The sequence below is a fragment of the Rhea pennata genome, chromosome 6, assembly GCF_028389875.1.
Source record: "Rhea pennata isolate bPtePen1 chromosome 6, bPtePen1.pri, whole genome shotgun sequence".
In the NCBI taxonomy this organism is placed as follows: Eukaryota; Metazoa; Chordata; class Aves; order Rheiformes; family Rheidae; genus Rhea; species Rhea pennata.
In genome coordinates, this window is record NC_084668.1 from 18655685 (window position 1) to 18677426 (window position 21742).

Below are 21742 nucleotides of genomic sequence, written 5' to 3' on the forward strand. Positions count from 1 at the left end.
GCTATAGAAATGAGATGCTTCCTTTTTATACCGACCTATCTGAAGGTCATCAGCTAAGACATTCACATCCACACAGCACACCGCCTTGCCACGCAAGCTGGCCGGGCCAGTTTACACACTGCAACTCCTCCTCCACCAGCAAAAGATGGTGCTGGTACGGTATAGCACAGAGCTGCACAGTGCAAATCTCACACTGCTGGATTGCTGAAGGCTCTACCTCCTCCTCCAGGCACATGACATACTGTAAAACCAGGCGTTCTTTAGTCAGGGATGTTTGCAATACTACCGCTAACAAACAAACAAAAAAAAATGCACACATGAACCTCTTCAAGAACTGATTTGTAGGGGTATTCTTTCCATTGTGGGAAAAAAAAGGAAAAAAAGGATGTGATTCTGTTCCAATATAATCTGTATTAATACTCATACTGATCTCAAAGGGATCAGGAACACTGATGTATCCCATTTAATTATGTGACATGGAATGATATTCCACGCAATTATGAACATTTCACTGCAGTTGGGAGACAAACCATGAAAGAGCACAAGAAAATGGAGAATAAAGGAGAAAGATTGGAAGAGAAAAAAAAATATTAAAAAAAAAAGAAAAAGAAAAAGGAGAGAGAGAGCGCGAGACAGAGGAGTTAACTACTTTGAAATCCACAGTTCTGCTTTCCTGACTTGCACTGCCTGCCCTCCAAGGAAGTCTTAACCTTTCCTTAGCATGCGAACTGAACAGCAGTGACTCACCCAGCCCCTTCTCCCAAATGAGTTAAATGCAAAAGACTACTGCTAAAGCTATTTGCTAAAGCCCAGCCAGGTCTGATTTCTAATAAGACACATGCTGAGCAAAATTAGCAGGTTTTTTTGCTCTTAAGTGACAGCAGTGATGACAGCTCGCTGCTACAGTAAATCTTAGAGCTCCAGTTCACAACTTCTCAATATTGAGCATATTTGAAGGAGATGGGAAAGAGCAGCACAGTGAGAGGTCACAATTACACAGGAAGCAAAGCCCAGGGAAACACTAATATGCTAATGGTTGTCACAGGACTTATAAATCTAAGTATTTTATTAAGAGCAAGCACTTTACAACTGAAACATTTTTGGGTACTCTTGCCCCAAAAGAGGGAACAATTAAAAGTATGGAAAAATCTAAAAAAAAAAAAAAAAAAAAAAAAAAGTTTTCATGCTGCGGAAACAAAGCTACATAGCAGATCTGACTCAAATGTTTCAAAAAGACCATTAGCCTGTCAGTGAAGCAGTTTTAGTTATGCCTGTATTTATTATGCAGGCGATTTAAAGCTCTGCAATTGCTCTTCAGCTGAAAAAAATCCTTAAAAAACACCTCCCTCAACACAATTTCCCAAGCGCCTACGAAGCAAAGCCGGACACGGCACGACTCTGCTCTCATGTTCTGGCCATCCTTGAGCAGCACAATGCTCTGTCGGGGTAATTATATCACTAACTTTGTTACCTTAAACCAGCTGCTTTCCTAATTGTAATCCCATTAAATGACTGCATTATGACCCTACCGCAATAATTTAAGGGAGGAAGCTTGAGTGAAACTGTCCAGAGCAAAAGATGTATTTCAACAAAATATTATATAGATGACAAACAGCTCGATACACGCAACGCAGAACAAGCAAACAGCCTGGAACCGTGCAAACCCGAGGTGGCCCCACTTGATGATTTATGCTCAGCCCTATGTGGGAGCCCCGAGTTAAGCCTCAAAGCTTGAGATCTCACCCTGGCCTGAGGGCTGTCAGGAGGGTGAGGAAGGGTCTGCTGCAGCATCCTGATTCAGCGATGTAAATGGCACAAGTGGAGGACTGAAGAAATTTGGCATTGCAGGGATGCCACGCTGCAGGCTCGTAAGTAGTAAATCACAGGCGAGAAGAAAGTGGAAAGCACAGGGCTCTTGGACTATGTGGTTTGGACATAAAGGTCACACGCAGTGAAGCACAGCACTTAGTGAGAGTCTGGAAAGCACCTAGAAAACGTGTCAAAGCAAGTTATCAACTCCTGCCTGAATCTCATGAGTTCCAGTCCCATAAATCCCTAATCATAGAAGCAGTCTCTAGGATTTCAGGGAAATAACTGGCAGTTATACCCTATATTTTCAGATCCTCAGATATCAACTAAACTGCAGGAAACAACTGTCCAACTAACTCCAAGTGAAAAGGTGTAAACGAGCTCTAAATTATGCATCTAGGCACAGAAGGGCAGCACAAGAGCTGAAGGAGGCACCTCAGGCGAGTGAGGGGGAAGGGAGCAGGATTAGGCATGGCCGAGGCTACCAGCAACCCTGCACGGCCAAGGCCGTGGCATGGCCGAGGCTGCCAGCAACGCGGCGCAGCTCGCCCTTCCCAACAGGGCTCGCTCCCGACAGCAGGCCTCCTGCAACGGCACTGCGCGGTTTGGGAGAAGTAAGTGCGAGAGAGCAAAGCACGGGAAGAGCACGGAGCAGAGCGCAGCTGCAGAAACCCCTCAGAGCACTGGGGACGCTGCCGAGGTCGGCTGCGTCCTGCTGGCTTCCCCAAAGTAGGCTCATCAGCTGTTTATTCCATTTTCTCTTTTCTCTGCCTTCCCCCCCCCATTTAGCTAATTTCTGCTGGAAGGATGGTGTCTATGGGCCGCGGCATCAGCTGCTTTGCCTGCCCTGCATACCTAGTGGAAGGCTCTTGGGGACAGAACTGACTCACACGAAGTCCCACAACAAGCAGGACGCTGTTCTTAGTTGGCTGTTAGGGCACTCTTGCAAGAAACAAAATATGTATCATATTCCTCCCCACAATTCTGCCCCTGGCACAACCTATATGAAGGAATTTGTTTTCCCAGTGCAGAACTGGAGTAGCAGGCTTGCGTTCGACCGGACTTCAGGAATGGGGCAGCTTCATTTCCCACACAAAAGCCAATAATGCAATCTGAAAATAGCTGTGCTCCCAGGTGAGCCTTCGTAACAAAAGCACAACACGCTGTTTTAATCTTGGAGAAGAGGAGAAACCTCCTCCAAATAGAGCACTAAAAAACAAAACAAAAAAAAAAAACAAAAAAACAAAAAAAAACAAAAACAAAAAAAAAACAAAAAAACCAAAAAAAAACCAAAAAAAACAAAAAAAAAACCAAAAAAAACAAAAAAAACAAAAAAAACAAAAAAAACAAAAAAAAAAACCCAAAAAAACCAAAAAAAACCAAAAAAAAACAAAAAACAAGCAGATGCAGGTAAGGAACAGATTTGTAGAGACATATATCGGCAAAATCGCACTCTTGCCAGGAAAGTACGTTTCCACAAAAACAGTGAACATTTGTTAACTGTATTCGTAAATACTGCATGGCTGTGCTACTACAAGAAAGCAAGCCCAGCACTTCGATAATTTGGTAATTTCTCTAATGATTCACCAAAAAGTTAATCGAAATAAAAACATGTCAAAAACTAGCACTGCTAGCTGTTGTTAGCAAGAGCTAAAGCAAACAGATTGACTAAAGCAAACACAAGCCACTGTACAACCAGACGCACATACGCAAGAATTCCGTCGATTCTTCTGCACTGTATTCGGAGGGAATATATTTTAAAATAATGTTTCTCTACAATAACCATTATTTCTAATAACTTTTTAGTACAGTATACAAATCCACGTTGTCATTCAGGAAGGGAAAATAAGCAAACATTTATGCTGTTTAATTCAGAACAGTATAAATGCCCTTGTGGTGCATACAGTTTCACACACAATTGTTTATATTCTCTGGACAAATGAACTTTTCTCCTTACAAGGAGAAGCATCACACAGCTAGCTACATCCAAGATCACTGAAACCAGATTTGTTTGAAGTGGGATGCTAAGGCTTAAGAGATAAGTATTGGAAGAATGGACTAGACAATGTCTTCATATGAATGAAATCAGATTTGATCAGAGGGAAAATCTGTGTAAATGGGACGTTTCTGGCATTTGCAGCAATAATTGATGGTTTTTAACCATTATTTCTTCAACCTAGAGCTGTTTTTCTATCTTACCTAACAACAGTCAAACATTCTACGAGTTAAACTCCCAACTAAGGGACAACAGAATAACCCTTCCAGAGTCACGCTGTATAAACTCCACAGATATAAAAAGTAATGGCAGTGACCTAGCAACACCATTTCTGCAATATGCAGAGCAGCCTTGTGTGTTTTGTGTTCCTTCTGCAATGGGTTCAGTATCAAGGACTCTAGTGGGTGCTCCCTCTTAGGGGGGCAAGAGCCAGTCTGTTAAAAAAAAGCTCTAAAATTGTAGAGAACTAACGAAAGTATTTTAGACATTTGGAGTAAATAGCAGATTTTTCCACTACCTTCAAGTTCAAGATTTAATCCCTCATTTATTTTGTATTACCTCAGCTTACACAATGAAAATGAACAATGAGTTTCATTTTTTCATCATTATTTGATAGGTTGATACTCTGTATCTATTTAGAAAATATTGCAAATAAACATACAAAACTAAACCTAAAATCTGTTCTTTCAGTTTAAAGTGGATAAAATAAAATCTATAAATACACATTTATTAATTTTATAACTCTCAACTTTCTTTTTTCTATGAATGAACTGGTGGTATTAATTCAAAAAAAGACAGAAGAGAAGACTCTGCATAGTTAATTGATAACAATAAACACAGAATGTATCTACCTTTTTCTTTAATGATATGAATAGAAAAGCTTATTTAAGAAGTTTCCAGCAATTATAAGCATCTCAAGTAGCAAAGGATGTTCCAGCAAGGCAGCTAGATATTACTACTAGGTTAGCTTACAAAAATATCTTGCTCTCTATTTCCAGGAAGCTTAGGCAGATTTGTAGGAGGAAAATTTCTGCATCTGAAACTCTCCATAGTTTATAAAAGTGGATTACTGCTCTTCTATGAGGAAGGAGGGAGCGTTGTCATCTCTAACTTACTGAAACACTAACTTAGTTGCTAAGGGTCTATATTGGTAGAGAAGTCTAAGGCTCTTAATAGACTATCCAGATTTTTGAAAGATGTTCCAAGCCTAAAAATCCTGGATATCTCATTTTGTTCCTCAGTAGAAATGGAAAATTTTGATCTCTCTCTCAAGGTTTTGAAGATCTCTTTCAAGACAGACATTTAGGAGAGAAATATCTTACAGAAAGAACTGCAAAAGCCTTTCAAGTCATTAAATTCACTTCAGAATTCATTTAAACTGCATGGTTGCAGTTTTTGCCCTTTATTTATAAAAGGTATGCTGATTTGACTAGAATTTATGTATACATACATACATATATATATATATATATATATATGTATATATAAAATAATATACACACACACACATATATACACACACACAAACACATATATGAGCAACAACAAGAAAACCAGAATCTTTGACAATCCAAGACACAAAGGACTAATGACAGGAAACTGCTGAGTATCTTTTGCTAGGATATTCATGAGTCTGTGGCACCTAAGACCAAAGCATACCAAAATGTTTCAGAAAGACTCAGGAGCTGCAGCGACAGTGTGCATGTTATTGATGGAAGGTTTCTTCGTCATTTCAAAAGATGAAAATTTCTTTTAAGAAATAATAGTAAGTCTTCTTTTTATTATAATCCTAAGACTACTTATCAATAGAGAGGTGACTGTTATCCTGGAAAGTCTTGTTAAAAGTGAAAAATTAAGAAATTCTTCTCTAAAAATTAGGTGTTACATTTTTTGCAATATTCACAAACATAAAAGTGTCTAATAAAAGCTAGACTCAAAACTTATGGGTTTACCTAAATATTTTGCTAAGTTGCATTGTGATCTTGGGCAACTTTTTTTTTTTTTTTTTTTTTTAATAACCTAGTTACTAAAATGCTAAAGTGAAGATGAGATTACTTTGAGAATCTCAACCAATAGTTTTATAAATAAATCCAAATGACTCTTGATTCATTTAGAAATAAGAGATCTAGGTCTTTTCTTATAGGTAGAAATCAAAACCATAGCTAAATATTTTGGTTTAGTAATGATCTCAGAAGTACTTAAAAAAAAAAAATGTCAGTAAAACATTCATAAACAAAAATGTTGTATAAACAACATAATTACACAGAATCTCTAGGTATCTAACCCGTATTTAAAAGTATCAGAAGTCATGTGTTGCTGTAAATATTAAAAAGCAAGAGAAAAGAACTCACACAAATAAAACAATCATGTTATCAATACTGCCTGAAAAACCTTTTGCTAAGCCACGTCTACCCAGAATTCCGGTCATTAACAGGTATTCTTGTATGGTTGCCCTATTTTTAAGCATAAATACAATCGTCAATGCAAATTAGCCTGAAACTAGGGTAAGCTTCAAAACGTAAGTTATAATTTATACTGATACAGAACACTTACTTGAGGAGTTGGTACTGACAGACCTATGTCAACAGTGAACAGAAACCCTCTATTGCAGATTCTTAAGTTCCACGTTTGGGTGCTAACCTTCATCTTTTTGCAATTTTGGCAGCACCAGAAACAGGCAGGAGTATGAGAGACCATAGCTATTTCTTCAGAAAGGGGTTGTACATGTTCACCATTGTTTTTATGCTGTTCGTTGCTTCTCCAAAGCACCAAGCACACTCTGCTCCTCCTGATTTCCGTGGAAAATTCTCATCATAGCACAGGATAAGGACTCTTTAAGAGTCTCCTTTTCTTCCTGCATAATCCAAACACTCATACTGCACACCTATTAAGAGTTTTTAAGGTACCGTTTTGTAATCTTTATTTAAGCAAAGTACTTACGGTTGGCATAGCTTAACCAGGTCCTGATCAGTGGTGTTTGGAGGCAGTGCCCTGATGTACAGGTTCGTTTTACTTAATTGATCCCATCCTGAGTTGCTGCTGCTACTACTGTTGTTATTACTGCTGGTGGTGCTGGGACTAGGAGGAGCCATTGGGTGGGCTGGTACGATGGACTGCTGCAAAGGAAAAAGTGGGGTAGTGTTAACTACAGGCAGCAAAAGCAACACGCACATCGTCTCGGTGCTGTTTACCGTGACCACTCATGTGTGCCAAATACACCTGCTCTCACACCATGTTCAGGACAGGATGCACAGACACATTTTAAGATATCAAACTATCCTCTGAAGGACTCTCAACACGTGACACAGATTGAAATTACATATAACCTCTGCTGCATATCACTCACAGGGTTTCACCACTCTTCATTGGGGCAACTGTTGTGAAAATGAAAGAGAGATATTGCTGCTCTACGTTTTAGTGAGTATAAACTACGTTTAATTCGCTAAGACAATTCTACGTGTCATAAAGGATTTTTTTGTGGCAGATGTTAAGATTATGTCACTTCCTTAATCTATCCAGAAACATAAAAATAATTAGAAAATGCTTTTGTATCTCTGCTGGCTTTGCGCTTCTTTTTGTTAAGATAGAAATAGACCTTAGACAGCTCTTAAGGACCAGATTTTTAACTTAGTTTTGTCCCTTAGTGTTATTTTCAAACTGCCACTGATCTCAGTATTTGTGAATTACTTCAAGAATTTCAAGAAAAAGACTCTGTATCATTACAAATAATTAAAGCTTCAAAAGGAAATAAGCACATAAACACTCCTATATATTCCTTAATAATGCTACTTTTATTAAAATCTGACCCTAATGGAACCTTAAAATATCCTGGAGAAAATCTGCAATAGAGCAGTCTTAATCATTTCCTTTAACCACAGCATAACAAGACACGGTGCAGAAAGTTTTAAAAACAGGTCTGTGGTGCTGTAAGTGAGGAGTATTTTAATGAATATAGAGAGCTAATGTTGCCAGTAAAAACCTACTGACTACAAGGTTTTCACTGACAAGAAGTATTTAGTGCATAGAGTCCCTTTCCTGCAGAGGCCTGAGCCTCCGCGGCTCGGGAAGCTTGTAGTAAAGACCCAGTTTGAGACCCCAGAGGAAAACTACAGTGGAGGGGGAAATCTATCTATGTATATAGAGAGAAAGTGAAACGCAGCTGTAGACTCACCTGTGTTCCCGCCCCTGTGCCACCCTCCTCTTTGGACTAGCACAAGAGCTTGTGTAAGCCACAGCTTGAACCAAGAAAAAGAAAAAAAAGGAAAGAAAAGAAAGAAAAGAAAAACCCACCCACCCCACTCCTTTTCCCTGCTCTGGTTCACCACATGTGGTTTAGTGCTACACAGCAGCTCCTCGGCTGCCACAAGGCCGGGAGCGCGTAGGCAGAGCAGGGGATTACAGTTTATGTCCGTTTAAAGCATCCATGAAACTGCCGCCTTAGCACACAAAAAAGTGAAACTATTCTGGAGATAACCTTGGGAAACTGGAATGAAATTGTGGGTGGGGGAAAAGCGCAAAGGCAGTGATCAGATCCCTCCCGATAATCGTCTGTTTCTCTTCTGCATTTCCCAGGGAAGGTTTTGAAATCTTTCAATCTGGTGCATTGCAAAGTTTATTACGCAGCAACGACAACAACACAGAACAGCAAACCACAGCACTCGCAGACTCTACAGCCAACTTCACTATGTAGAAACAGTGCTGTTGCCCAACTGAACTACTACCAAAAAGAGAATGAAATGGTCATTTAGAAGTTCAAAACCGAGTATCAAAATCTCATTCCTCTTTAGGTTTAAGAAGATTTTTAGAAACATCAAATCCCTCAGAAGTTTTATACCCCGAGTTGAAACTCTGCTTCAGAATTTCTTCCAGGCATGATTCAAAAATGGGAAAAAAGATTAAACCCTCCCTCTGAGTTTGTAATGGAAACACTGACGGATTTTAACTATACCAGCGCAAGCCGGGCAGCTAGACCGTTCTGCTTCCAGTAACGCCAGGCAATTATTTTTAGGGTTGTAAGCAATGCAGAATGACAGAGCATCGAGCTTCAAAACATTTTCATAATGAGCGGAACAAACAGTCTGACACAACACTATTCTCTTCTTCAAAAAGTCTTTGGCAGAGTCCTCAAAAAGCATTAAACAATCAAAAATACAACCGTTCTGGTTAAGGTTTAAAAAGGAGCACTTATCCCATACGCATACATACAGCTTCTATAACAGTCAACATAAACAATCTGGTCTTAACCTTAACTGCTAATTACTACTAGAGAAAAAGAGCTTCTATTCTGGTTTGCAGTATTTTTGGTTGCATTTTTACTTCTTACAACACTTTGTGCCTTAAATTATTCATTTTAAGATGTCAGGAACAGCGTTCTGTAAAACCTCGTCACCGGCTAGCCGAAGGCAAGAGGAAAGTGAGCAGACAGCAGGAATCCTATCTCTCTCTTCCTGAAAAATGTAAACACGGCCTGGCGAGGAATTTAAACTTCTATTCAAACACGAAGATGCTCCAGCGCGACTGTTCACATTCAAGCACGACGGGAACGTGGATGTGATCACGGCTGTCCTCCTAAGGCCGCGGACGGGGGCTTCTGAGCGCTCCCGCGGAGAGGCGCACCTCTGCCGTCCGCCCAGGGCGGCGCAAAGCGCAGACGTCCGGCAAAACCACGCAACGCGGCCCGGGATGGACCCGCAACCGCTAAAGGGCCAGCGGCACTCTAATGCCGTATGATTTCAACATACTTCTTGCATTAAAACTTCATTTTAAAATTTGGATTGCTCTTCCTGCTCTGTTCTTAACTGTCTTCTCATGTAAAAAATAACTGAGAGGGGCCCTTGTTTCGCTCAGAGCTGCTTTTTCCTTTCAACTTCCAGTTGCAATTGCTGCTCGGGACCTCACGGGGCCGAGCCCTGCTGCTACAGCCCTGCTGGCAGAGCCTCCCCCACTGGCAGCGTATGCCAAGAGAAGAGCTTTTCTGCTGGTGTAGTTGCATCACCTCCCCAAACGACATAAGCTAAGCTGATAAAAGTGCTCCTCTGCCGGCACAGCTGCATCCACACCTGGGGTTTTGCCAACACAACGATGTCAGCAAGCGTGTATGATTTTTTCCACACTCCTGGCTGATGCAGCTCTTGCTGGCAAGACTTTTAGCAGTGGAGACCTGGCCAAAGTTTGGGATTGTTTGTTTAAAAACAGCTTTCCTGACCGTTAGCTGAAAATTGGATTCAGGCTTTACAAAAAGTTTGTTTCACAAACTGTAGTCTCTGCTGCTAATTTGTATCAAAAGCGGTTCCTAAGATTTTTATCATAAGGACTTCACACTACCTTGCAACAATGTAACATAAAGACACATGCATTCATTTTTCTTTTGATATTAAATTACAACTTCAAAATGAGTCAAATTAATAAATATTCAATTATTAAAATTTTAAATTACAACAGTGAACAAGAATAGAGGAGGAATCAATCTAAGAGACCATTTTCCTCGTGACAATACTACTTTGTTCCTGAGAAATACAAGTCCTACACTGGTTTACCATTTCTTCCTTCACCTTCCTTCTCAAAGCTAAGCGGTGAGTGGCCGTTCTCCGCAGCACTGTCCTTCCTAACAACTTCAATGAGCATCTTCTAAGCAAGACAGGCTGACGACAAAATACCCTGTAGGAGCTATGCGATCACTGCAGCTATGTGTGATCCAACTTTGGAGTCAGCTGTGAGGATCTCCCAGGCTGATCTCAGAGACCTTCGCTCCAGCCTGTCAACGCCCTGCCCTACCAGTAGGAAAACCACCAGTACTGGTTATGAAAAGGAAATGCTTGATGACAGAACCGTACCTGTGCCTTAAAACTAAAGAAAGTTCCCTGCCAGTGTTTTCCTCTGGATATAAAAGTTAAATGGGAATAATCACAGTAAGTATTGAAAAACGACTAGAGCATATACTCATCGTTACATGAGCCTTTATTTATTTATTTATTCTTATTATTCTAAGCTATTCTGTTCTTAAAGATTGGAAATGAGTCACAGAAGGATTTTGCTTGCCAAGGAGGAGAAGAATCTCTTCACCGTCATCAGGAAAAAAACCCACACAAAAACCCATCCAAGCAAAACACAACAGAGGAGCCCTGTCAGTGCTCTGAGAAGCTCCTTTGACCCAGGCGCCAAGGGACGCTGATCCTGGCCGTTGTCAGACTACAAAAGTCCAAGGCGATGCCAAAAAGCAGAGGATATAGGCTTAGATAACCAGGGCCCCAAAACAGAGCACTCTCATGACGGTGGCAATCCATTTAAATCTCTAACTTAATTAATGCTCTAAAAGCACACCTACGAAGTTAAAAAACTTGCTAGCATTTAATTATGAGTTTCTTTGCTCAACTAAAATTCTTGACAGAAAAGTTACCTTTTTTCTTTAAACCTACAAAGCTATTTCTCACACATCTACTCTTAAGTTCAAACTAAATTACAGCATCCATTAACTATGTGATTTAGCCTGAACTGCTAAATCTTGGATCTTCTGGTAATTTCAAAATCTCATCCCTGGTGTTCACCTAGCTTTACACAGGTGATTAAGCTTCAAGTACTTGCTTACCCTATCTGACTTTGCTTAACCTTTCGGATTTCATTGAGCAGTGTTTTGAAACAGCGTCTTCAGTAACTGGTATCCACATTAAAATTACTATGCATTTTTGTGTACATGTGCAAGGGAGGGAAATACTAAATGGTAACATGCATTTGGAAAGTCTCTGGATTAACCTGGGGGATGAAACATTTTTATTAGGTTAACACATAGCTTTGCATATACAATGAAAACTACGGTTCAGGAAAATATAAGATGCCACAGGTTTCAAGTCACTGTCACGCTTTAGCAACTTAGGGAACAGGAGGCTGTCTGGAATAATATCATGTCCTTCACTGAAAGAAGAAATCCAAGTGTTAAACAGAAATGACTCCTCTCTGATGAAGACAGTTGTTTGATCAACCTTCTTTAAATCAGCAATCTCCAATAGCCAAAGTTTAGGCTAAACCGGCAAGCTGACAGCTGTAGGGGGGGATGCCATGAGTGTCCTACATGCTTCTATTTCATGGTTTCCATCATCACGTCTGAAATGTTAGAACATGGAAAACCAAATTTCTGGAGGCTTCTTTAAAGTCCAACTCTCAGCTACCAGAGAAAGATCTGCTGCGGCATTTACATCTCCTGCCTTAGGGTAGGTTCTCTGACTGCTGTTCTTTGGTCTGTCAGCACTTGTCACAGAAAGACCCAGCAAGTCAGCTGCTTTCTAGGCATTTTCAGGATGACACCAGTATGAAATGCAAAGAGTCTCTCAGAACCGAGTCCTCAAGACTTTTGTTGAGAACTTTATCAGGAAAAAAAAAAAATCCCTGCAATTTTTCCTCCTTTAAACCACTGACCTTAAGTCTATTTTAAGTGGGTGAAGATCACAGTCTCACGATGGTGCTGCAAAAGTCAGCAAGGCAATTGCAGCACAGGCTGGTTTACTCCACAAGACTGAGAGCATCAGTAACCTGCCTTACGTGATCAGAGCTATCTGCACACCCAGGAACTAAAGCCTGTTCATTTTCTTCATTATACAGGCCATCAGCAAAGATGGGTGTTGCTGCCACAGCTGCACAAAGTTGAAAACAACTACATGCTGGGAAGAAGCAGCTCTCCGTCAGGTGGAGGCTGGCACCATGCTGAGACTCTCCCAGTTAGGAAATGCCACTGAGCCCCTTCAGCCCCAGCCCTGGTGACGGAGCTCTTTCCCCAAAGACGCTCTCTGCAGCTTCCACATTTTGACAAGGAAGAACTACACTCAAAACATTTCGGCTGGCATTTAAGATAAAGATGGACTGCACTAAACTACAGCTGAGAATCAAGTACTCAAAATAATAAAGAAACCCACAGAACTGAAATTAAAAAAAAAAAAAAAAAAAAAAAAAAGAATACACACAGAATACCCTCAGCTTTAATTCCATCCCCAAACACACAGGTTTTAAAAAGAGCTTTGCAAGAGAAATAAAGGAGGGTAATGCCCTCTCGCCTGCCTATACGTTATATCCAAGGTAAGTAAGAATTTTAAAGGTTTCCAGTAAGATCCAAGAAAGCAGTGCATACACTTTTCCTTGAATCATTCCAGAAGTCCTCCACTAAAATACAGAATGGTATGAGTGAGTTGCTTTTCTCTGCCTGCTTTAATAAAAATCTTCACAGGAAGTGGCTTTATTAACAGTGAAGCAGACAAGACAAAATCTAGCAAAAACCCTTAGTCACAGACAGCTCTGATGATCCTAACATTTTCACCCCAAGACTGTCATGCTTGTAACCCAAGGCCTCTCCCCATAGACAGCTATTTTGCTTCCTTGTACTCAGGACAGTGAGAGGACAAACAGTAACCTGGTAGGACTAAATTTGTTCTCACCAGAAGGCAACAATTATTAACAGAAGGTATGGCAGCAAGCTATTCCAGCACATTACAAAATGAGAGGTTCCTATATTTTTATAAGGGCACAGAACTAATATTATTTAAATTATACAGGTTAAAACTGAATACAACAGCAATCTCCTGCTAGTAAAGAAAGAAATTTCCAATTCATTTCCTTCTTATGAAGTTCCCAGGAGCTCATCTACTCCTTCAAGGTCATCCCCTAGCAGGGGGTTTTGAGTGCTCCACTGACTGATTCTCCTTGTCCAGAGACAAACAGAAGGTCCTGGATATATGCGCAACTCCCAGCACCAGAATACAAAAACTATTGCCAAGGGAGATGAGAGAATGCTGACCTGGGCAAAACTCCTGTTCCTTTGCAGAAACCATTAATACTTCTCCTTTCTGCTCTCTCATCATAACACCTTTATCCCCACTTAGTTTTACACCTGGATTCCCTGGACAATCCTTTGAAACACAGGACATGCCCTAGTCACAACACAAAATTGCAGACATATCAAAAGTAAAATGATATTTGAGTTTGGGTTTTCAAAATCTGAGTAGGCTGCAGCAGTCCAACTGGTAGGTTAAAACAGCAGAAAAAGGAAGTCAAGATGCTGAAGTACCTGAAGAAAGAGAGCTTAGTACTAAGAGCTAGTGGACCAAAAAGCATGTATATGTTTTTTGTGGTCAGCACTTCATTGAGCAATAGACACAAGAGAATTCACTGCCAACTTCCTTCTTGACTCTAGTAAATACACAGACTTATTTCCTTCAGTGAAACCAGCCAAGGATTTTGCTCAGGATCCAGAGAGAAAACAGTACTGAATCTCCAGAGCATGCTAAAGCTTTTGTCCATGTCTGAGGATTCAAACTGCAGCTAGAAGAAAACACATCCCTTTTTAGAGAGGCTTAACTCACATACTAATGGGTTTATGCAAGGCTCTGGAAGGTAGCAAGTCCGGGACGTGACAGTGAATACAAATAATTAAAACAAGTCCTCCTTTGCATTACACATCTGCTGGTAGACATTACAAGCAGGGTATAAAAATCTAACAGTGTTTTCCAACACAGGATATCCTAAGTTAAGAATTTCTTCGGTAGGAGAAATGCTTTAAGTGAAATTGCAATTAGTTTAGGAAACTCTTCTGCCATGCAGAAGACAAGACTAGAGACCAGGGATGGTAAAACTGGAACTGGAAATCACGTACAGCTCATGAGCACTTCAAGCGCAGCTCAGCAGACAGTGCTTCTAGACTAAGTCTCTCATTAAGCTTTTTATGCCTCTGATTATAAGATGGGAAAAAGGCCACTGCGGGTCATGTGCTGGCAGAAAAAAATCCAACATAGTGGCACGAGTCATATTTCCAACAGAGTCTGTGAAATGCCAGAGACAAGCATGCAAAAGGTCTCTTAGACTACTGAAGGCCACAAGTATGAGCTTTAAGGGGACAAAGTCCAGAAGCACAGCATTTTCACATGCCTCTAATGGATCAGCGCTCACATCATTAGGAGGTTCCAAGATCTCCAAACTAGATGCTCACAGTGGCCCCTTTTCATTCTCTATGTTATTTTGCTTAAGCGTTTATACACTAGAACCTCCTACTCACTGCCACCATTTAAGAACTCTTCAGGTGTTAGCCCAGAACAGATGAAAAAATCAAATAAAAGAACACGTTTTCAGGCAGTTAGTAGCAAAATTCCCAAGATGTGAAAATAAGGTCCAGCCAAACTATAGCTGGCATATGTAGAACTCCCATAAATAGTTTCACTTCTCTGTCAGCCACCAAATGTCTTGCAATTTCTTTTTTTCTTTCTTTTTTTGGGGGGTGGGGAGGTGGAGGGAAGACCCAGGGAATTTCAGGGCAGCCTAGTTTCAATTCCCAGAAATACTCTGGAACAAATTATTAAACAATCAGTTTACAAGAACCTAGGAGATAATAAAATGACAAAAAAAAAAAAAAAAAGCAGACAGAATGGATCTGTCAAAACCAGATCACATCAAACAAATCTAATTTTTTTCACTGCAAGCATAACTAGCTTGGCGGATAACATAAAAGCAGTAAATCTCTCTCTCTCTCTCTCTCTTTTGACTGAAACTTCTAACACTGTCCCACATTGTATTTTCGTTAGCAAAATAAGGAAATAAGGTCGAGATCAGCAGTTCCCTTTCCGAGGTACTGTACACCAGAAAGCGAGGTGTGGACAGGAGGGGAGCACAAGCTCATTAGCTTTTCCGTTTGCACTGTCAGGGGAGGGGAGGAAGCAGCGCAGAGGCACAGCAAAATGCATCACTGATCCTAGCACTGCCTCCTCCCTCCCAGCCCTTAAAGTCGTCACGTCTCTGAACCCGCTTGTTTTTCAGTACTACTTAATAAATGACATTCCCCTAAACATGGCTGAAGATCAGAAGGTGTACCGATTCTGTAAAATATAAAATAACTGCTCTGATGAGGATAATACGATATCCCTATCATATTATAGCTTATTTCTATTTTATAAAAAAGGAAAAAAAATATATTTTTTTATTAAATCAAACGTCTCCCATAATCAAACATGCCCTTCTAAAGCCTAGCTGATAAGTTGGACAAATATCAGCTGTGTATTTTGGACGTTTATCACTTACCCTCAGGAGTCCCAAGGAATAAATAAATAGTTTAGTGCTTGACCCCCCCCCCCAAGAATGATGCAAAAGAAATGTTGTACTTGATGGCAATTACTTTTTTTTTCCATGACACTAAATCTGGATACAAGCGTATTGACCTGAAAATAAATAATATTATTCTCTTACCATACTTATACCATAAATGCAGTTTATGCATAATGTTATGGGGAAAAGTAACATACCAAAAGTAACATCACCAGCTTGGACTTCAAAGTATGGAAACTGTAGGACCTGGATTTATTCCAAGTACTTTTTGGCTCCCTTGCAGGAAAAAAAGACAGCGATGTATAGCAGATAACTGTTTCTTTAACTGAATCCTGCAAAATTAAGCTTTGCCAGTGGAACTTTCATGAAGCAAGACAGTGACCTCTGAATAGAAGTAAGGCTCTTATATTAGAAGAATGCAGATTTTCAGCTCAGTTGTTATTTTATTCACTTTTTAATGTCATTATCTCATTGTTATTTTATGTCATTTTATTCCTTCTGATCTTTTACATCCTATACCAAGAAATGGAGCCATGGATCCATTCAGTGTAATCCAAAAATATATTATTTTCAAGTATTTGTAATTACATTTCTGATATGTTGAGATGTATAATTTCTAGCAGGAATTAACTTTCCAGTGTAATAAACTAAAGTAGTAAATATGTAGCTATAGCGCATTCATGAGGCCATCCTCTTCTCTTAACATCTAAGGATGTCATCCACAGCGTTATTTTGACGGCTAATCAAGTTAAGTCTATATACCTCACAAAGCTGATGTTTGGCCTATGGTAAGGAAGTAGCACAGTACAGGCACATAGATACACACCTTGGCTTATTCAGGTAATTGCTTGAATATTTGTATAATGAAGAGTGGCAGTACAGTAAAAAAAGTATGTTAGGCCAACCTCCATTTCTTTAAAAAAAAGAAGAAATGTTTTATCTTAAATTAAAAATTCTGCAGAAAAAGTTTTCAATATAAGTTTCTGAAGTATCATTCAGGAATACCAATTCCTAGGTATTCTATTAAACTAGAAAGAAACAAACTATGCGCTTGTAAATTTTGTCTTTTATAAAGTGCCACAGGTTTCAGCAGGCACACAGACGAACGCTGCAGTTTGATTTCAGCCTTTTCCGTGTGTATAGTGCATCTCATTCTGGTAGCACCTTTCTCTCTGGTTATTACTTCTTAAACTTTTGCTTTCTCTCAAAGTACAACTTCGTCATTCTGCTCATCTGGCTCTCCTACCCTCTCTCCTGCTACAGACAGCAATTACAGGACCGAAACGGCACAGCATTAAAGATGTATGTCAAAAGCAGCATCTGCTTTTTTGGCAAACTCCGCGCTGTTGGTGGCACTGGAATTATTGCTATACTGTTTGTCACAGGGTTAGACCACAGATGGCTCTTTTGGCTGACAGGGGATCCGCTATGTCACTTTCTGTTTATTCAAGTTAAAAAATAAATCGAAGAACTCGCGCCTGACTGTCTACAAGGGAGTCAATTCCTCCTAACCCCCCTTTGCCCATGGCTGCTGTGGTTCCTTACGGGCAGTATACGGCACCCAGCACAGCACTATCATTGTAACTGTGCACCCCTTGCTCTGCTCTACAGAGCAGGATGTATGCTCTTTCCTGGCAAGGGCCATTTTCTGTTATGGCAGTATTTAATATACAGCACAACGCAGTATATCCCCGTCTATTCCTGCCTCTCCTCCTGCATTCTCTAAAAACATACATGGGATGGTGCGGGCAGCTGGCTCTGGTCCTTCTTTGTACTTTCCTAAACTGTTATCTACCAGACTATGCCCTTTTCACTGCAGCCAGCATATCCAGCAGAAGAAAAGGTGGCATGCTGGGGGAGAAAGGGAGGAGAGAGAAGAAAAGCCAGTGTTGTAGCACTTTCTCATCAAGACTGAATCCTGACCACCACCAACCCATGAACATGTTTAGACCTCTACAATGTATGCTTTAAAGCACAGATCAATTTAGATATTTTATCTTGTCTACTCAATTTGCAAATGTTTTTCCTTTTCTAAATGTCTAATCCATTTTTGTAACTCCAGACCATCTACCATAGAAAAATCAGCAAAGAACAAGCCAGCACAGACACAATGTGCAAGAACAACACAAAGGTGGTTTTAACACTGGCACCAGGATGGTCCAACTGCCTTGCCTCGCAGCTTGTTATGTACCTAGGCCAAAACCAGTTAAAGCTGCTTAAGAATGGTAGCATCTCATATCACTTTCCATGGGAATGAATGACTACTTGAAGTGCTGGACAACAGAAAAAAAAACGTATTTGAGCATCACTGCTCTTCATAGTTACTCCATTGCAAGTATTTCCATAGCCCTTTATAGCATTTGCCATGGAATTGAGCCGCACAGATCATAGTGCGCTAACAATTCTCTTGACATTAGTCACTGCAAAATTCAACAAGTGCCCTTGTGATTCTTATATTCTGCAACATGATAAAATGAAGCGGCTGTAATTAATTATACGCAATGCACTAGAAGAGGACATGTACAACATTACTGGTAAGGTATTAAAGCAAGTCTTAGGTACAAATGCTAGAAAAGCACATACCTATCTCACATACTGAAATAGTAGAATTAGTTTTATACTAAATATAATTAAGTCCTGGTGATACTAATGTACAATATTAACATAAAACATAATGCACACTTAACTTCAGCACAAACAATTACAGAAAGTTAGAGAAAAAAAGACTATGCAAGATTTTCTCTACATTTCAAAGTTGATTGCTAGCTCTTCTAATATTTTAATAAGGATTTAGGAGAATACTCAAAGTCTTTTTCTCAAAAAAAAAAAAAAAAAAAAAAAAAAAAAAAAAAAAAAACCAAATCTTTTTTGATTGCAACCCTTATGCCAGTAAATTCAATTTATTTTTCTTCTGTAAAAAAAATGACCAAAGCTTTTAGGAGACACGAAAGCTAAGAACATCTCAACGGGCACAGCCAACCACCGACTAAACAATTTATACATAGAAGAAGCTCAAGCCTTCAATTTAACATTAACTTCAGTCCAGTCTGTGAGATGATATACTACATATTTTATCTCTCTAGTCCCCAAATGCTGCAGTACTGCTCGCTAATCTAATCTAACAGGTACAAATATTGATGGTATCTTTCTTAGAGTAGGCTCCCACATAGACATTACTATAAACTAGACTACAACTGCAATATTGACCAGTGGGCATACACATTAACTTTCTGCATTTTTATCTCTCTCCTCACAAGCACTCCAAATTGTAAAAACCTTCTTCAATATGCTAGTATCCTTTCATAAGTAATCAATGGTTTTAAAAGTTGAATTCAAGAACTTGAATTTCTAGTGTAAATTAGAAATATCTTATATCTGTGACAGCAGCTAAAGCATATAAACACAGTAAAAAGTAATTTAAAGAGAAATCTAATTATCAGGCATGTACTAGGCCTTGTGTGCCTAAAAGCTTTTCTTTTTTTTTTCCCCCTCCCCAAAAATGTATTAGTTCATCTCATAAATGACAATGGGTATAAACTGAAACAAGAGAGGTCCAGACTGGAAATAAGGAAAATTTTTTTTGCCATAAGGACAGCCAAGCATTGTAACAGTTTCCCCAAAGAGGGTGTACAGTCTCCATCCTTGGATGTTTTTTTTAAGACCAGACTGGATAAAACCCTGAATAACCTAGTCTGACTCTGCTTTGAGCAGGAGGTTGGAGTCCTGAGGTCCAACCTGAATTATTCTGTGATAATGGTACCTGTGATACTACTCTTTTCCATAAATCTTGACCTTTCCTAATACTGATTTCTAAACCAATCCGACTGCACTAAGAGTACAGATTAAATATTACTTCAGGACTTCATACTCTACTGCCTTGTATCTTTTGTAGGTATTTAAAAGGGAAGTGATACTTTTACAATTCTGTCAGCACAAATTGAGATGACTAAACTAAATATCAGCAGAAATAGTAGCAAGAGTTTAATTCTGCTAAAATTTGCAATTGTCACTGTTTTACATTCAGAAAGACGAGTCTGGATCATGGTGCTGCACTAGTGTTTGGTTAGACACTGAACTTGCAATTACCAATGGCAAAAAAAAAAAGTGATCTCTGCCTCCAAATGAGAAATTTTTTCCCCATGGTGAAAGGAACTTACTGAACAGAAGCAACCAAGTAGTACTAAATTAGCAACATAGCACTTGCTAGACTAGGAGTGTGATTAGTAACAACTTAAAAAAATAATCAGATTCATTATGTAAGCAGTTGTCAATTGTCTGTATTTATATATATCTGTTTAGTTCCACTTTTACCACTCATTCTGCATTTATTCACACAAGTTGAAAATCTGTCCAAGAGTTTTTATAAATTTCAACATTGCATAAAATTGAAAAAACAGAAAAGTGCATAATGTTGGCAAAACTTGGAATATAGGGCTTCACTACTGAGTGCCAGTGAACAAATTCTGGTTTTCACACTGCACTATTTGTGCTAATTTTCTTTGCATTTTAACTAGACTGTCTGTAGCACGTACAAAGCTGCAAATGAAATTCCCAAAGTTCTCTAAGCAATTTAAGATTTAATATGACTTCTGAAAATATAACCTACAAGCTCCAATCTCATTAGAAAGGAATTGGAGTTGGACTTCAATGCTTTTAAAGCATTTGTCTCTAGTGTATTGTGTCACAGTCTTAAGGCTGGTGTTGCAATGCCCCATGCAAACCTCAGTGCAGACGCCTGGCAGCTTTGCCCACAGCACAGATGTGATAATGAATTGATACTACCTGAGGATTTTCATTAAGGCAACCATACCAGGGCAGTTACATCTAATCTGAGAACTCCAAGATGGACAAGAAGTTGGTCATAGTCTCATGGCAGGCGATGAATACTGCAATGCTTTAAGTACGATTAACATAGTTTTGCTCAGACAACATGAAAGATCTGAGAGAGAAATGCGCATAGCGAGACCAATAATCCTTGGCGTCAAGGACAACTGTTTCTAAATTCTGGAACCACTAGAAACCTTCAACGTTTCTCAGAGACATCTTGCAATGTAACAAATAAAGCTATAATAAAGCCTGCCACATCCAACCCTTTCAGCCATACGTTCACTAGAGCTTATCCTAGTGGCATAAGATGTCCATTTTGTGCAGATACTTGACATTTATATGCACATTCAGACACAAGATCCCCCCAATACTCAGAAGAAAGAAAGAAGGGACTGTCACAATCAGAACAATCTGTACACCCTTCTCCTAGGTAGCACAGGGAGATTTACCTGTGCACAGACACCATTCAACAGATCTTAAAATAGCTTAGATGAGAGTAACTATGTAATTCCCGAGAAACAGGAACAGCTCATCCGATGGATGAACAGTTCAGACACACACCAGGCAACACTTATCCTGTAGCTGCTATTGCTACAGAAAATGCTGCTGAAGGACATCTTTGGAGGTGCATTACAGACAACACAAGATGGCCTGAGAGCTTATCAGGAAGCATTCATAGCAGAAAATGTAGCACAACAGGCAACAAAGACTATGTTTCTCTGGGTTATCATCACCATGCTGCCTCTCTTCCCTCGAAAAAAATGCATGTGTGCATGCATATGTGTACACACATACTGCAATAATCTCTGCTCTTTGAGATTTGTGTGTTCTAATTAAATCTTTAATTAAACTAGAGGTTGGTTGAACAATGATCATTATGAGTGTCACTCACTTTATACTTGCTCTTCTTCCAAAAATTTAGGACCTGCTTTCCCAAAAGTATGTGCTAAGAAGAGTGTAAGAAAAATATAAGATGATGCTGACAGTTTTTTCTGGAAGACACAAGTCACAATTTTTTGTCTCCAAATTCCTAGCCTG

General features: G+C 39.5%; 1 protein-coding gene across 4 annotated transcripts in view; it reads right to left on the minus strand.

Moving 5' to 3' along the window:
* RBMS1 (RNA binding motif single stranded interacting protein 1) overlaps positions 1 to 21742 on the minus strand; it is a 147998-nt gene that overhangs the window by 58564 nt on the left and 67692 nt on the right. For all 4 annotated transcript variants that reach the window (XM_062578335.1, XM_062578334.1, XM_062578337.1 and 1 more), the window contains one exon: positions 6746 to 6921. In XM_062578335.1, coding sequence (XP_062434319.1) covers positions 6746 to 6921 — 176 coding nt within the window. The remainder of the gene's footprint in view (positions 1 to 6745; positions 6922 to 21742) is intronic.